Below are 15770 nucleotides of genomic sequence, written 5' to 3'. Positions count from 1 at the left end.
TCGTTACTGCTATTCTAGCAAATGGAAGAGATTTGTCATCTGGTGTAGACATAAGAGCATCAACCCCGTTGACTGCTCTCCCACACACATTGTTCTTTACCTGACCCACTTATTAGACTCAGGATTGGTCTTTAATTCTATTAAAGTTCATCTAGCTGCACTTTCCGCATACTCCACTTCTCAACTAAAAGTGTCATGGTGGAAAGTCCCAGTTATTAAAGCCTTCATGGAGGGAGTAAAGAGGATACACCCTCCTATAGCCAACCCAGCTCCCGGATGGGACCTAAACGTGGTACTTACCAGGCTTATGGGCTCACCCTTTGAACCCATGCACAAGGCATCCCTTAAGGACCCCACACTTAAGACTGCTTTCTTAATAGCTATCGCCTCCATTAGGAGAGTGAGTGAACTACAAGCGCTCTCTATACTAGACCTCTTTGTAACAGTTCACAAAGATAAGGTGGTTCTACGCACACATCCTAGGTTTGCACCAAAATGTATTTCTAAATTCCATGTTAATCAGTCAATAGAACTGCCAACGTTCTTTTAAAACCCTTCAAATTTAGGAGAAAGGAGCCTGCATACACTAAATGTGCGCAGAGCCGTCATGTTTTATATGGAAAGAACTAGACCTCTGAGAAAGACTAATCAGTTCTTTGTCTCGGTTTCAGCAGGAAGAGAAGGAGATGCAGTTTTAAAATCCACTATATCTAGATGGATTGTCCAATGCATCACTCTGTTACACTCTTGCTAAGAGAGAACTACCCTTCAAGCCGAGTGCACATTCTTCTCGTGGCACTGGGGCTTCCATAGCATTCATTGCAAATGTCCCTCTTGAGTCCATTTGCAAAGCGGCAACCTGGAGTTCTGTACACACCTTTACAAAACACTACTGTCTAGATGCCCACTCTAGATCTGATTCCCAGTCGGGACAAGCAGTATTAAGACATCTTTTTTCTACTGTTCCTTCTCACAACCCACCTCCAACTCCGGGTACTGCTCGCTAGTCTATGCACAGCATGTGATTCTAAGCAGATTAACAAACATCAGAAGACAATGCATTACTTACCGTAAAAGCATTTCTGATGGTTGTATCTGCTTAGATTCACATGCGCCCACCCTTCCTCCCCGCTCGGATGGAAGGAACATAGACATCCTTTATCTATCTCTCTCTTTTCTGTACTCACTCACATCTAACAGGCTCCCTCAGGGCAGAAAAAATACAAACAGAGGGACCTCAACGCGTGAGGGATTGTGGGTACAATGCACATCACTATAGGGCTAGTGTTACACGTCTTGTCGACGTCCCCTTTTCGACTACGAAAACAAAATGCAATACTCCGCAGTGACCACTGGGTGTCGGACTATGCACAGCACAGATACAACCATCAGAAATGCTTTTACGGTAAGTAATGCATGGTCATATTCAAGGTTTCTTGGTAAAACACATCAATTTATTACACAATCATTTAGAAAACATTCACTAGAAGGAGGCAACTTAATATTGTACACAAACACACTTCAGTACTGAACCAATAAGTTTGAGTAAATTAGGCTCCCCTGAAATAGGAGCAAAATGGCATTTCAGTAATTTTTTCAGTCACTGCCACCAGCCATTTCGATAGGAAAGGGTAGCATTTGACTGCTACATGAGTTTCTAGACATAGGGGATACTAGGTAACCCTTCCAGCACTCTATTGTAAGATAGTGGGTGCTGGGTCTAGGAATTTGAAGACTAGTAAAGTCATTTTCACTTTACTTTCTCTGGGAAACAGTAGTTTATCCCAGAGAAGGTGTTTACACCTTGGGAGAGCCTAAAAGGCTTCCCTGTGTCACTGCATTGAGGGTGCTGTGTAACACACATGAAAGGATGGTGCCTATGGTGTTGTCTAAAACTCCATAATCAAAGAACACAAGAGTAAAGCACACATCAAAATACTTGAGAGAGAGGGGAAAAAAGGCTCACACTCTCTCCAGGTAAAAAAAAACAAATCCTCAAAATCCAGCAAAGTTACTGGGGGTCTCTAAGGTGAAGGAATTGGCACATTTATAAGAATTCTCCCCAACAAGGACCATGTTAAAGTCCCCACCAATAAGCAGATGCCCCTCTACAAATGTTTGGATCTTCCCTTTCACTCTATCCCAATACTGGTCCTGTCCCTCATTTGGGCAGTAGATTGATTCTAAGGATACTTTTCGTCCTTTTATCAACCCCTTAACTAATATGTAGTGTCCCTCTGGGTCTCTAAGGGTGGAGAGCTCTGTGAAGCCCAACTTGTTGGCAATAGCCACAGCTACCCCTCTCTTTTTGTATTCACCCGAGGCATGGTATATTTTTTCAATAGCCCTGGCTTTCATGGCTGGTTCCCCCCCCCTCCTCCAATGGGTCTCTTGCAAGAACATAACGTTGAGCTTCAAGCAGTTAAATTCTTAAATCATTGGGGATCTTTTCGATGGGGAATTAAGGCCTCTAACATTCAGTGAGCCTAATGAGAACTCGTGATCAAATCAAACATTCGGGGTTCCGTTTAGTATTGATTGAATCGCTGGCCCTGTGAATGCCCGTGTGCAGACCAGAATGTCCCCTTCCCTTGCTTTCCATGCTGTTTTGTTATCGCCCAGTGTTGCGTCGCACTATAAATGTTGTTAAACCCACACACATAAGCAAACTGCAAAACTTTAACTTTCACCCCTGCCGCCCTTTCGATCTCATCTGAGTCTCTGATGAGATGAATGCCACCATTGGTCTAGACCATCAGACTTCCCTCCGTCAGGCATAATTATTCCCATAATAGTGTTCCATTGAGCCCGCCCCTCCAGTACTGGCACATTATACCTTTACTTTGTATGCCACCATCCTCCCTCCCCCTGAACCTGCATGTGGTTTTTCGTCTCCTGTATCGCAGTCTACTCCTCCGAAGTCGGCCCTCCCGCATCTATTGGCCAAGGGTTCTGGGTGTCAGTCTTTTGCCCCTTACCACCTTGTATTATTGTTCCACCGACTGTGTGTGGGGATGGACCCCCTCCGGAGCGACAAATGGGTTCCTTGATTTCTGCTTCTTTTTTGTACTGGGGAAGGTGGATTTAACTTCTTGAACTTGTGGTATCCCCTAATACGTCGCCTGTCGTTGGGTCTCTCAGACTTTGGATTCTTTCCCCGTATCTTCCCCACCTCCATGGATGCATCGTTCTGTGGTGAGACTCCCATTTGATCTTGTGATATCCTGCCAATGCCTTCCGTTATCAAATTGTACTTGTATCCCTCATGCTCAAAGTTCAGGGAGAAGGGAAATCCCCATCTATAGCGAATGCCTTTCGAGTTGAGCCATTTTGTCAAGGGGGCACAGAGGCAACGTCTAGACAGAGTGAATGAAGATAAGTCCTGGTAGATGCTGATCCGGGATTCTCCAGCATTCTATTGCGCCCATCGCCCTGACCTTTTCGAAGATTTTGTTTTTCTCTGGGTAGTAATGGAGCCTCGCCAGTATGGAGAGGGAGCCTCGCCAGTATGGAGAGGGGGCCTTGGGTACCTCCCCCCACTCTGTGGTCTCCATTAATGGTGGGTTCCATGGTGTTTTCATTGTTCAAAAGTTTTTTGATGACTACATTGATTGCCTGGACAATGTCTGTTGTATTTCTCCTTCTTTTGCAGGAAACCCAAAGCAGTAGAGATTGTATTGGCGCTCCCTGTTCTCAAAATCATCAGTTTTTAGGGCACATTCTTCTTCCCTTCATTCCAGTTCTGAGATCTGCATGCCAAGTTGGGTTTCCAGGACATCTATTGAGGACTGGTTGGGCTCTAGTCCCTGGAGTCTCTCATCCATATTGTCTACCTTTTTATCTAGTCCATCTAGTCTATGGGCGATGTCGGACCTGGAGAGCCCTTAAGTTCTTCCAGGATTGCTGCCATGTCCCTCCTCATTGATGTCACATCATCTGCCATGGCTGAATTCACTGGGGCCCGACAGTTCTGGCGTTGGCCTGGAGGTCGGGTTGAACTTTAATTTCTTGATCGGGGCCACCCAGCTCATGCATATGTAAATAGGTTTACACTAGGTTCTCACATGGCTACATTCCAATGACCCCCAAGTTTAACCTCGCTACAACCAACTCCTATAGATCTTACCTAAACTGACTGTATATGTATTTTCCTCAACTGGTTTGCCAAGACATCTACCTGCAGTATTTCATATGTATCGCCTCATTCTGTAACTAAGTTTTTAAGTATCCTTATTTTTCTGTTCTCTGTTGCGCCCAGTTACCTTCGGGTTTGGCGCGCCATACAAAATAATAAACAAATAAATAAACAAACTTCTTAGATGGCTGGACGTTGGCTGACTTGGAGGGACCCTAGTTCCAGTCCTGTCCCAGGCTTTCTTGTGCGCTCTGTTCATTGGATGAGTTTAATGGGCTAGGGGACACTGCGCCTCTCCCGCTCTGGGTTCTCACGCTCAGCTGCAGGTACCGGTGTTATCGCCACCTGGCGCTGCAGTGGGGGGGGGGTCCAGACGACCCTGACCGGGCGTTCTTCGCCCTCCCCGGGGGCTGTGTTAGGCTGGAGTTAGGCACTTTAGAGTCTTGGACCCTGTGCCGGGAGCTTGAAATACTTGTGCCACTGACTACCCGGATGTTGCAGAGTGGTGGGAGTGCCCTGCCAAGGCCTCTTCGCCCGCCCGGCCGTCTCTGCACTCTCTGGGCTGGGACACCACCTACTGGAGGAGTAACCGCTCCACCTTGTCTTCCTAGGAAGGGCCCTTCTTATTTCCTCTTGGGGCACCTCCTGCACACATCTTGAAGTTGACCACACCCCGTGGGGCAGAATACTGGTGACCCCCGCTGTCCGAGTGTACCAGCGTGGGTGGATGGGGAGGAGGAGCCCTCCCAGCCACGATAGACATCCGGGTCGTGGGCATCAGGATGTCGCACTTGTCTCCCCCACCACTCTCCACCTGCCTGGCTCTCTGCTGGGGCGTGGGGGGTGCGGGTTAATCGGGCCTCTCCCTGGGTCCCCGGATCCTTCAATGCTCATTGGGCAGGGGGACATGGTACTCACCCTCGCCACAGGCAGTCTTGATCGTGAAGTGCACTCTCTCCCACCGCCGCCCGCTTTCTGTTAACTGTGGTGGGGGTTAGATGGCAGATGGACCGTGGGTGCGCTTCAGGGGGGATTATACGCTTCCCCTCATGTAGCACAGTTTCCTCTCTGTGACCTTGCATTGTTATTGTCTGGAGCCGCGGGCGGCTCGGGGCTGTTGCTTCATCCGCCTCCACTTCCCGGCGATCCGTCTATGCAATTCCAGTGGTCTCCCGGTCCGTCCTTTTACTGCTGCGATGCGTTTGGTCTTAGCTGGGTCAGGGGGTGGGGGTGTGGTGCAACGCTCCGGAGGCAAATTGGGGGCCTCTTTTCCCGTTTGTGCCCTGCTGGTGAGGAGCGACGCAGATGAGCTAGCACATCACTGCGCCCCCTGGGGGCCGATCTATAATACTCTATTGAAAGCTTTATTGTAAATCAACAGTATCTATTACTTGGACATTTAAAATCTGCAGCGCTTTGAGTTGCTTTTGTTCTTAGGCGATTAACTAATGTTGATTTTAGATAGTCTAGATTCAATGACAAGGACTAAATATTTAATCTCCTCTGTTGGAGTAATTGGAATTGCATCTAAAGTCCAAGTGAATGCAAATGGCTTTCTCTTGTTCCTAAAAAAGCGAATGATCTGGGTCTTTTTAATATCAATAATCAAGTCATTTTCAAATGCATATTCAACTCTGGCATTAATCAAATGTTGGAGACCCTTCTGTGTTCTATCCATTACAATTAGATCATCAGCGTATGATAGCCAACTTAGAGTGCCTTTTTTACCAGCACAAATGCCACATTCGCCAAAGGTTCCTCCAAATCTGACATGAACAGATTGAAGAGACAGCATGCCAAGACACAACCCTCGGTGGCACTAGCCTTGTCTAGGTGCCCAGTCCATTCAGTCGAATCTGAACTGACATGTCATCGCGCAATCTCATAAGTATTGCGAGTATGTAGGGTGGTACATTCCTTTTCCTCTGTTTTTCCCACAAGCGATATCGATTGATGGTGTCCAACGCTTGCAACAAATCTGTTGCTGCAATATAAATTGGAGGCCCCTGAGCCCTACTTGTCATTTCATGAAGGTGATCTACTACTAAATTGCCCTTTGTTAAAGTACTCGTACCCTTCCTGAACCCTGTCTGCATTTTGCTAAGTTGATTTGTCACGTTAGCCCAAGTCTCCAAGTGTTTCAGGACCATTGAAGCAAACATTTTGCTATCAGGGTCCAGGAGGGTGATGGTTCGATGGTTAGCTGGATCTGCCCTATCCCTTTCTTATATAGACAAATGATAATTGCTTGATACCAAGTCTGAAGGAGACGTTCTAATTGTATTACTAAGTCCACTTGGACCTGGAGCACCCAAGTTGGATGCATTTTTGATTAATTGCTCGATCTCCATGTAATCAAATTGAAATTCCAATACACTGGGCCTCATTACAAGTCAGGCGGAATGGGTTAACTGGGTCCGCTAATGGATGCGGACCCGTTATTCCCATTCCGCCTGATTACGAGGTCCCCTCGCAGGACCCAGTAAGGACGCCTGGTAAAAACAGGTGTCGTTACCGGGTCCCGCGAGGGAACCAGGGAGACCGGCCCGTTGTTGGCTCCCTGCACCCATTCCCATTGAGCCGTATGGGGTCTCGAATGGGAATGGGAAGGTCCGGGCCCGGGTTCCCTGAGGGAGGAATTACCGGGCCCTCCTAACTCGGAATGGCCCGGTAATTCCCCATTCAGAGAACCCGGACCCGGTTTTGGAGGCAGCCATGCTGCCAATAGCGGCATGGCTACCGCCAAAGCCATAATGAGGCCCAAAGTCTTCTGGGAGAGCCTGGTAGGCACAATGTGTTTAGTCCAAGCTTCTTCAGTTACGGAATTAGCTTGTAAACTTGGCAAATCAATCATTTATTAGTGACCAAAATAATAGTTCACCCTCTCCCTGCTTCCTTTCACGATCTGAGCCAATTTTTATACTCTTGTTTTGTTAGTTTGCTTTTCTCTGAAAAATGTGTTGAAAAGTTAGCAAAGGTTTTCTGAGCTCCTGTCTTAAGACTCTTTCTAGACTGGATGTCCATAATCGCAGTAACTTCTTTGTTTTCTAGTATTATTGTCGTAATTACTAGGTTTGGATTCACAGCTGACCAAGAATTTAATAAAGTTAACTGGGGAGAATAAATCATACTTTTCCCTGATTGAGGCAGTCAATAATGTTTGTGCCTACTAACAAGCTTTGTCCCATTACCAATTTTTTGTCTGGCTCAATGTCCCTTAATATTAGCGATGAAGTTGGTTTGATAACCCTGCCCTGAAGCAGTAGGATCAACTATAAACGTTGCCAAAAATATACAGTGGTCACTCTGGGATTCCTTAATTACTTTGAATGGTGTGCGCTGGTTAAACAAAATGGGAGACATGGGGCTTCATTGCAAGTGTGGCATTCCGGAAATAAGGGTGCCGATCGCACCATACTGGCACCCTTTCCGGACCACCACACTACAGCTCTGACCTGCCAGGCGTAACGGCACCCACCGCATTTTTCACAGAAGCACCAGTGCTTCTGTGCCCCAATTCCCATGGAGTCCTATGGGGCCCATGAGAATGGGGATTAACATTTTTTTCCGGCGCCTGACTTCCCAATCGGCCGGGACTTGTAATGTCCCGGTGGCATTGCAAAGTCAGGTGCCGGAAAAGTGTTACGGGTCCAGCGGCAACCCGCCGGTAGCCAACTTAACTGGGAGAGTACATTATATGAGAACACGCCGAACGAAGGTGAGAGAGTGGAACACATACGCAAACACATACGCAGGCAAGGGAGGCCCTCTGGACATGTAACACCTGACAGAGGCAGAGCGAAAGAGAGATGTGGAACCAACTAGGAGCAGGCCGTCTCTGAATGACAGAAGGAGACGCTGGAAGCCCAGCATGTGCAAGAAGGGAGAAACTGCTGCAAGGGGAGTCCAAACCTTGGTGGTTGTGCGACCATGAGGAGTTCTTGGTGGGTGGACTACCCATCCAACTATGCTGACACCACAAAGCACAAACCGACACAAACTGTCGGTTACCTGTGGAAGTGCAGAGAAATGCAAGAAGAGTAGTATGGCAGCGAAACCAAACCGACTGTGCAGAGGAACAAAAGAGAAGGTCCCAAGCCAATACAGGTTCTGTAGACGTTCCCCTTGAGCAGTGAAGGTAATAAGGATAATGGGAAGACCGGCCAAAAGAAACTCGTTCTGCAATTCGTGTTAGTCATCCCATTAGAAGTGACAAACACTTGAAACAAAAGCTAATGAGTTCGAACTGAATGAATATCGGAAAGAGAATCACAGAAGACCCCGAGAGGGAAAGCAATAGTGCTTGTGGATGGATCTTTGTGATTTGGCCGTGGCAGAATTTTTTGCGGTCGGATCGGGCACTGCAGGGTCCCGTTTCTTTTTTTTTCTCCATCCCCTGCCTCCAATCCTTAGGAAGCGGGGGACACCCCCGCTCCCTCCCAAGGACATCACTACTGAACATAGGGTGCGGGGGACACACCCGCAACCCTGCTCCCCATGTTTGTAGTGATTACCCAATTTGATCTGATTTTTATCGCTCGAATGGTGTAGGCCGATTTCGGCAAGATGTACCATTTGATCAATTAAAATCAATCAAATTGGGTAATACCCTCGGGGATCACTACCCTGGGAAGAGGAGAAACTATCCCATTACTCAACAAGGAAAGATTGGAATATAACAAAGATAAAGCATTGTGAACTGAAAGACAAACAAACCCCTGAGATAAATAATATACAAATGAGACTAGGCTGGAAAGAGCTGAACTATAATTGTCTAGAGAGCAAGAGCCACAAAGGGAAATATACTTTCCTCAAAGTACTCAAAGCCTATTAACCCAGATCCAAAGATTCGACAAAGGTTAAAGAAAGACATTTCTAAAGAGGAGAGAAACGCCAACAATAGGTTGAGAGTACTACGTGTATTGATAAAGAAAGTAACGAGAGACTATTTAAACATAGTATATTAACAAGAGGAAGAAAGAAGACCACTTCAAGAAGCATTCATCAGGAGAAGGGAGTCATTCTCATGACCTTAGTTTGTAGAGTTGTGGTTGGGTCAGTTAGGGCTAGTTTTGGACAGAGGACTTGTTATTCCTTTTGAACGTTCAGTGACGACTGATGAGCACCTTAGTAATATAGGTAGGGAACACCTTGTAGTCAAAGGGAAAGATAGGCCTTATTCTTTAATAAAACACACATTGAAAATCTCCTCGGAGTGTATGCGTCCTTCTGTTGATCTGCCACACTATCCATGACTAGGTAGCCACTGGCAGTTTTGAATGGTGCAACGCCTTATCGGCAGGCTTGGGCTTGCTCCCTACCCGAATCTTGGATAAAAGGAGGGCTCCTGCAACTGTTCATCAGATGATTTTTGGAACAAAGACTTCTGTGAAGAAGAGAAGCCCGGTAATGACTTAAAGATGACCCCTGCAGCTGACCAGCATCGACTCCAGTGTTGTCCCGGTGAAGCCCTGCTCCTCTGTCTTGATCTCAATAAGGCCTTCATTGGTGCTTCGTCGTCACCGTCGGGTGGGAAAAACCAGTCTCGACCCTTGCTCGAGGATCTGTGCCTACTGAGGTTCGGAAGTGTCCCTGTACCAACCACTGGAGTGACTTTTTCTCTCCTGGACTTGACCCATTATCCCCTTTGTGAGCAGAGTCTTGGAATTTTACATATCCTCAGCTTGTGCCACAAGTCACTGGCTCCTGCATGTTCATTCATCTCACTCCTAGGGAAGCAGTGGTGCGGCTGCTCCTGTGTTCATCGTTGGAAGAGTGTTTGTGCCGCCCGACCGCAGTGACCTTCCTTGGATTCTGTCTTAGTGTCCCGGAGGTGTCCCATGGCTGTCTCTCCCACAGAAGTCTTCATCTTTCTTCATTCAGATGTTTGACTCGAAGCTGTCTGGAACTGATTCCTTAGTACTGTGACCGAACAAAACTAAATCCTGTGATTCAAGACATCTCTTGTGACCCTTGTGGTAGGTACCAAGTCAGAAGAGCAAGCCTGCAATGAAGTCTGGAACCTCTAAAAGTTGTATCAGGAGACCTCTGTGCCAGTGGTGTAAGTTTACATACCTGTTGCTTCTCTCCACCCCCTCCCCAATCTCGCATAGGGAAATCGGGGCATTAAGTCCTGACACTAACTCGCTCTTACCTGATATTTGGCGGTGGAACCTGGATCAGGGATCCCTCCCTTGAACGATCATAGTGTGTTGGATTGAGCTGAGTTTAACTTGAACTTTATCTAACTTTGTGACTTTCATAATCATACCCACTGGCGCTGCAAATGTCTATATAAGAACCTAGCTGAAGAAGTATATGCTTTGGATCTGGTGACTTTTTGGCACTAGGCCCCAAACCATAATAGGGTTGGACCTTCTATGAATTCGGCAAACTGTTTGTGTTGATTCTAAAGAGTTCTGGCCATTTTTCTATGCAGCGAACTACTCACCTGTATTGCTCTGGTTTATGCATTTCTATTTCTCCCAATTGTGAATGTGCATATATATATTATAAGAATTTGTGTGAAAAAACTTACCAGTGATTTTATATGCTTAATGTGTAAACTAAAGTCCTAATAAATAATTGTAATTTTATATTTACTGTTTAACTGGAAATACTGCTGTTGCTTGCTCTGTGTGGACTCGTTGCAGCCGTAGGCCACTCTCACACCCTTCCCGAGACCAAGCCTTCACTGTTCTGCTACCTCGCCTTTATTGGGTTTTGGCTAACCTCTCAGCGTCTTCCCGGTTCACCATCATAGGTTGGCCTCCCACTCCTCCCACCAGAGATGATTTTGGAAATCCATGTTGAGTCTCATTGGATTCCATTGGGCACATGCTGTATTACCGCATGTAGATATACCCATGAGTAAATTGCACCATTGTAAGTGGAGGTAATATCTTGACTCATTGCTTGCTTTTCTACATAAATGGGTTGGGAAACCTGTAATTGTGTGCAAATGTTAAATGGATAATCTTCAAAACTCATAATGAGGTCCAAAATGCTTGCTTATTTCTGACTTGGGGAAAGGAAGGGCAAGCATAACAGTGCATTGGTAAACAAAGCACTCAAGACTAATTAAGGTGAAATAGGATGGGGTGGATGCTGTGGCAGTGTCATGGGTCGGATCAATACTCACCCCAAAATAGGAATCGCAGTTTATAATTTTTTATTAAGAAACATTTATGATTCAGAACTCGATTTGGTGCAAATCAATGACTTGCCTTAATCATACATATATTTTCATGTGCACATTTGTCACCGATTTGTGATGTTCAGGTTTAGTAAGGCCTAGTAAATGTTTCTAAAAAGGAATGTTTTTTTAAGTGTTGTTTTGTGGGCAGATTAACCGTATCCCTGAATTTCCAGCTTTTCTGTTGTGAAACTATGTATTTGCTTTTAGGAAACATTATAAAAATATGATTTTTTTTGTAGGGATAGCATGGCTACAACCGAGGACAAGGCAGCTAAACTGAAAGTTACTATGGTCGCATGGGATCGATATGATATAACGGTCATCACTGCAGTGAACAATTTATTATTAAAAGTATGGAACTCGCACACAGGCCAACTTCTACATAATCTATCTGTAAGTATTTTATAAACAACACTGACAAAACCATGCCTTTACATTATTGTAGTTGATGTTCAATGTATTACTCAGGTAAAGCAGGGGTGCAGGGAGTGAGTAAACCTACCTGTTCCTGCCCCCCTTCTCCTTAGGGTTTAGCCAGCGTAAAGTCCTTGCCCTACCTCACCCTTGCCTAACCGTGATTGATGGAGTTCTGGTCAATAATCCCCTCTTGTGTTCCCTGTTAGGAAGGATTTTCTTTTTGCTGCTTTCCTCCCAAGATATCTATGGGACTCCCTTTCTTTTTGCTTTGTTTAGACCTCTGTCCTTTTGTTTGGATGCAAGTAAAGCTTTCTGCATTACTTCCCTTGTCATTGTGCTTGTTCTTATGGGGAAACTGATCAGTCCATAAGAATATCAGTACTTAGAGACCATATCTCTCTTAGTGAATGTCTTTTATTGTTCCAGTTGCACAGATCACCCTAAAGTGAATTGAGGTTGGCATACTTTGTATCTTTATTTCTGGAACTTGTGGATCTGGTTAGATCACATGCTCTGCATAGTCCGAAGTCTATTGGAAGTCGCAGAGTATTAAAAGATGTGTTTTTGAAACTCAAAAATCGACGTTGACAGGACATTCAGTAATACTATCCCTAGTGTGACGTTTACTGTGCCCATGGTCCTTCACGCATTGAGGTGCCTCAGATTGTTTTTTTCCGCCATCGAAGTCGGTCGCAAATGCAGAGTTATCTACCAGGTTTATGCCTTTGATTAGCTAAAGTTGTACTTAGACTTTTTCTTTCCTTTGTTGTTTGCCTCGCCGCTTGACTGCTCGGCGGCTCCTGACGAACGCCCTCATTGTCGACGACTGACTGATCAATGACCATTACAGTAGGGAGAGAGGGGGGAGGTTCTTTATGCTGACCACTTTTAGAGAATACTTATTCCATCATCCCCTTTCTTCTTTTCTCGCCCGTCTTCACTTTTAAAATACAATGAACAAAAACCCATTTCAATTTTGCCCCTCCTGCCACCAAAAACTCCTGTGGAAGGACACGCACCGAGTGTGCAATCACTGACTTTCAAGGGATCATGCCGAAAAGGATTGTAAATCCTGTAAGCCCTTTCGGCCTAAGACCCTAAAGGATTGGCGGACCAAACGCTGGGCTGCTCACACCTTGCATGCCGAGGCCTCCATCGACGTGACGGAAGACTCCAGCAAGGGCAGTATCGGGGTCATCAGTGACGCCGAGGGAGAGGAGGGTACGTCGGAACCCCAGTTGCGAGCCCCCGACTCCGAGAAGCAGGCGGGCGGTCCTTGATGGGGAAGACACCCGGCTGCCAAGGCGCACACAAACACACTAAAGACATACCCCATGGCCGACTCCTGACGTACCTTCGAGGCCCATGCGGTGTCCAGGGATAAAGCCTCAGGTACTTCGATGTCCTCTGGGCCATTGCGCACGCTTTTACCTCACGGCAGTTCCCCAGAACCGAAAGAGAAACTCAGTTCGGGCACCGCACATACACATTTCTGTATGCTTAATGTGTAAAGTAAAGTCCTAATAAATAATTGTATTTTTATATTTACTGTTTAACTAGAAATACTGCTTTTGCCTGCTCTGTGTGGACTTGTTGTAGCAGTAGACCACTCTCGCACCCTTCCAGAGACTAAGCTTTTACTGCTCTGCTACCTCGCCTTGATTTTGGAAATCCATGTTAAGAGTCTCATTGGATTCCATTGGGCACATGCTGTATTACTGCATGTAGATATACCCATGAGTAAATTGCACCATTGTAAGTGTAGGCAATATCTCCACTCATAGCTTGGCATTTTTCTACACAAATGGGTTGGAAAACCGATAATTGTGTGGTACAGTTAAATAGGTAATCTTACTTAGCAACTCGTATTGAGGTCCAAAATGCTTGTTTATTTCTGAATTGGGGAAAGGAAGGGCACGCATAACAGTGCATGGATAAACAAAGCACTCAAGACTGATTTAAGGTAAAATAGGATGGGGGATGCTGTGGGAGTGTGATGGGTTGAATCGATGCCCCAAAATAGGAATCGCAGTTTATAATTTTTCATTAAACATTTATGATTCAGAACTCGATTATTTGGTGCAAATCAATGGCTTGCCTTAATCATACAAATATTTTAATGTTCAAATGTGTTCCTGATTTGTGATCAAGTTTAGTAAGGCCTGGTTAATGTTTCTAAAAAGTAATGTTTATTTTAATTTTTGAAAAGACCCTCTTTTCGCGCTGAAAAACAGGCGGAAAAAGGCGTTTCGGCATCCCCTAAGATGCCGAAAATGCAACAACTAATTAAGAAACACGTCAGTGCTTCTCTCCTTAAGGTGAGGTCGCAGAAAAAAGACCAATCTTTCGAGGCCCTTGGCCCCAAAAGACACCCAGACAGGATTTTCCATCCCATTAGGCTCTCTCTCAGGGGCCATGCGCCACAAGGATGTCACTCCCACCCATGCCACCCCTGTAAAGGATGTCACTCCCTCCCAGGTCACCCCTGTCATGTCAGGTTTCCCGCCCACATGCGAATATACACCTGAACAATTCAATAAGATTATAAGCAGAATGTCTTGTTTCGTAGACTTTATCGACGGACATCCTGACCAATTAACAATTCTTAAAGATGCCTCAAAGCCAGGGGCATCAGCATTGCCACCCCTGCCAAAAGGTCTTATCTTGAGCTACAGCCTAGCACCTCTGCTCTGGGCACTTTGGCCTCAACGTTCCAAGACACCTCTCAGACATACCAAGACCCCTCTCGGGACTCGTATTATGACGACCAAGCAGACCCAGGGTCTCAAGCGGACCTCTATGGCCATGGCCATGGCCAAGACCAGTTTTATGACGACAATGACATTTACGTATTTTAGTCGCCAGACCACCAGGACCAGCCAGTAGCCGATTCGCCTATTGACGATCAACTCCAGTACAATGAACTGCTACTAAAGGCGGCACAGCATTTTAATATCGACACTCAGGAGGTACAGGTCGACAAGGACTTAGTGGAAAAGATTCTGAGGGACAAGAGGTCCGCCACCCAGATTATACCACTTCTGAACTTGTCCGAAGACAATTATCCCTACTGGCGCCTAGTCTCACGAGGGCGTCGACCCTAGAATAGAGAAGCTATTGAGACCCGCTCCCACAGACCAACTGTATATTAGGAGGTCAGCTCAAGCCAGATTGTCTAGTGGTCACCAGCACCAGGAAAAAGGCGGGCATTCCCCTGGCTTCGGCAGAAGCCCCGTCAGACGAGAAGAGCAAGACGATATATACCTTTGGGAGAAAGGTCACCTCTTCTGCAGCATACCAGACCAGAATCGCTACCAACACTATGTTGTTAGCTAGTTATGGCTGCCACAAATAGGATGATCTGGAGTGCCAAATAGAAGCGTCCCAGAACCACTGAAGGTTCAATTACTGAAGGCAAGCAGATCTCAAACTGCATCCTAAAGAATAACCTTGATGCGGCAGATAATGCAGGACGCATCGTAGCGGAGGGAACGCTCATCAAACGGCATGCTTGGCTCAGGCAGCCAGGGTTCAAGCTAGAGACTCAAGCAACCCTCTTAAACATGCCAGTGGAGACAAATGTGTTCTCCAGTATGGGGTCTGGCATGGATTCACATGCTCATGAATATTCCCCGTCGTCACGTTGGGAAACCTTGGTAAAGAAAAAATGTTTCAGTTTTGTTTCTGAACTGTCTTTCTCCTAATAACCAATCACTGGTCTCTGGGTCATACTGCCCCCAGCCAATGACTGCCCTCTACCTAAGCCCCTCCTCTGGCAGCCATCTTCAGATTTTTACCGCACGTTCAAGTGTTGGGAGTCCTCGTGCTATAGCTCTCGAGCTTTTACTGCGTTTTGCGATTGTTTTTTTTTTTTTCCCCAAGAGTTTAATGTAATTTTTCGGTCAATCAAGCCGCAAGCTCCACATTTTCTACTTCCGATCAACGGGGACCCGTTTCGGAATTTTCTACGCCCCTCAAGGGCGAAGTTCTCGTCGAGTTTCGCTTCTTGGAGGATTCCAG

The 15770-nt window shown here is 46.1% G+C and overlaps 1 protein-coding gene across 2 annotated transcripts in view; it reads left to right on the top strand.

The window, feature by feature from the left end:
• Positions 1–15770, top strand: part of BRWD3 (bromodomain and WD repeat domain containing 3) — a 1632068-nt gene that overhangs the window by 370488 nt on the left and 1245810 nt on the right. For both annotated transcript variants that reach the window (XM_069612911.1, XM_069612910.1), the window contains exon 14: positions 11573–11726. In XM_069612911.1, coding sequence (XP_069469012.1) covers positions 11573–11726 — 154 coding nt within the window. The remainder of the gene's footprint in view (positions 1–11572; positions 11727–15770) is intronic.

Source organism: Ambystoma mexicanum, chromosome 5p (genome assembly GCF_040938575.1).
Source record: "Ambystoma mexicanum isolate Mex_15411 chromosome 5p, UKY_AmexF1_1, whole genome shotgun sequence".
In the NCBI taxonomy this organism is placed as follows: domain Eukaryota; kingdom Metazoa; phylum Chordata; class Amphibia; order Caudata; family Ambystomatidae; genus Ambystoma; species Ambystoma mexicanum.
The sequence above is the reverse complement of the archived record's forward strand: the minus strand, read 5'-3'. Positions and strand labels throughout refer to the sequence as shown.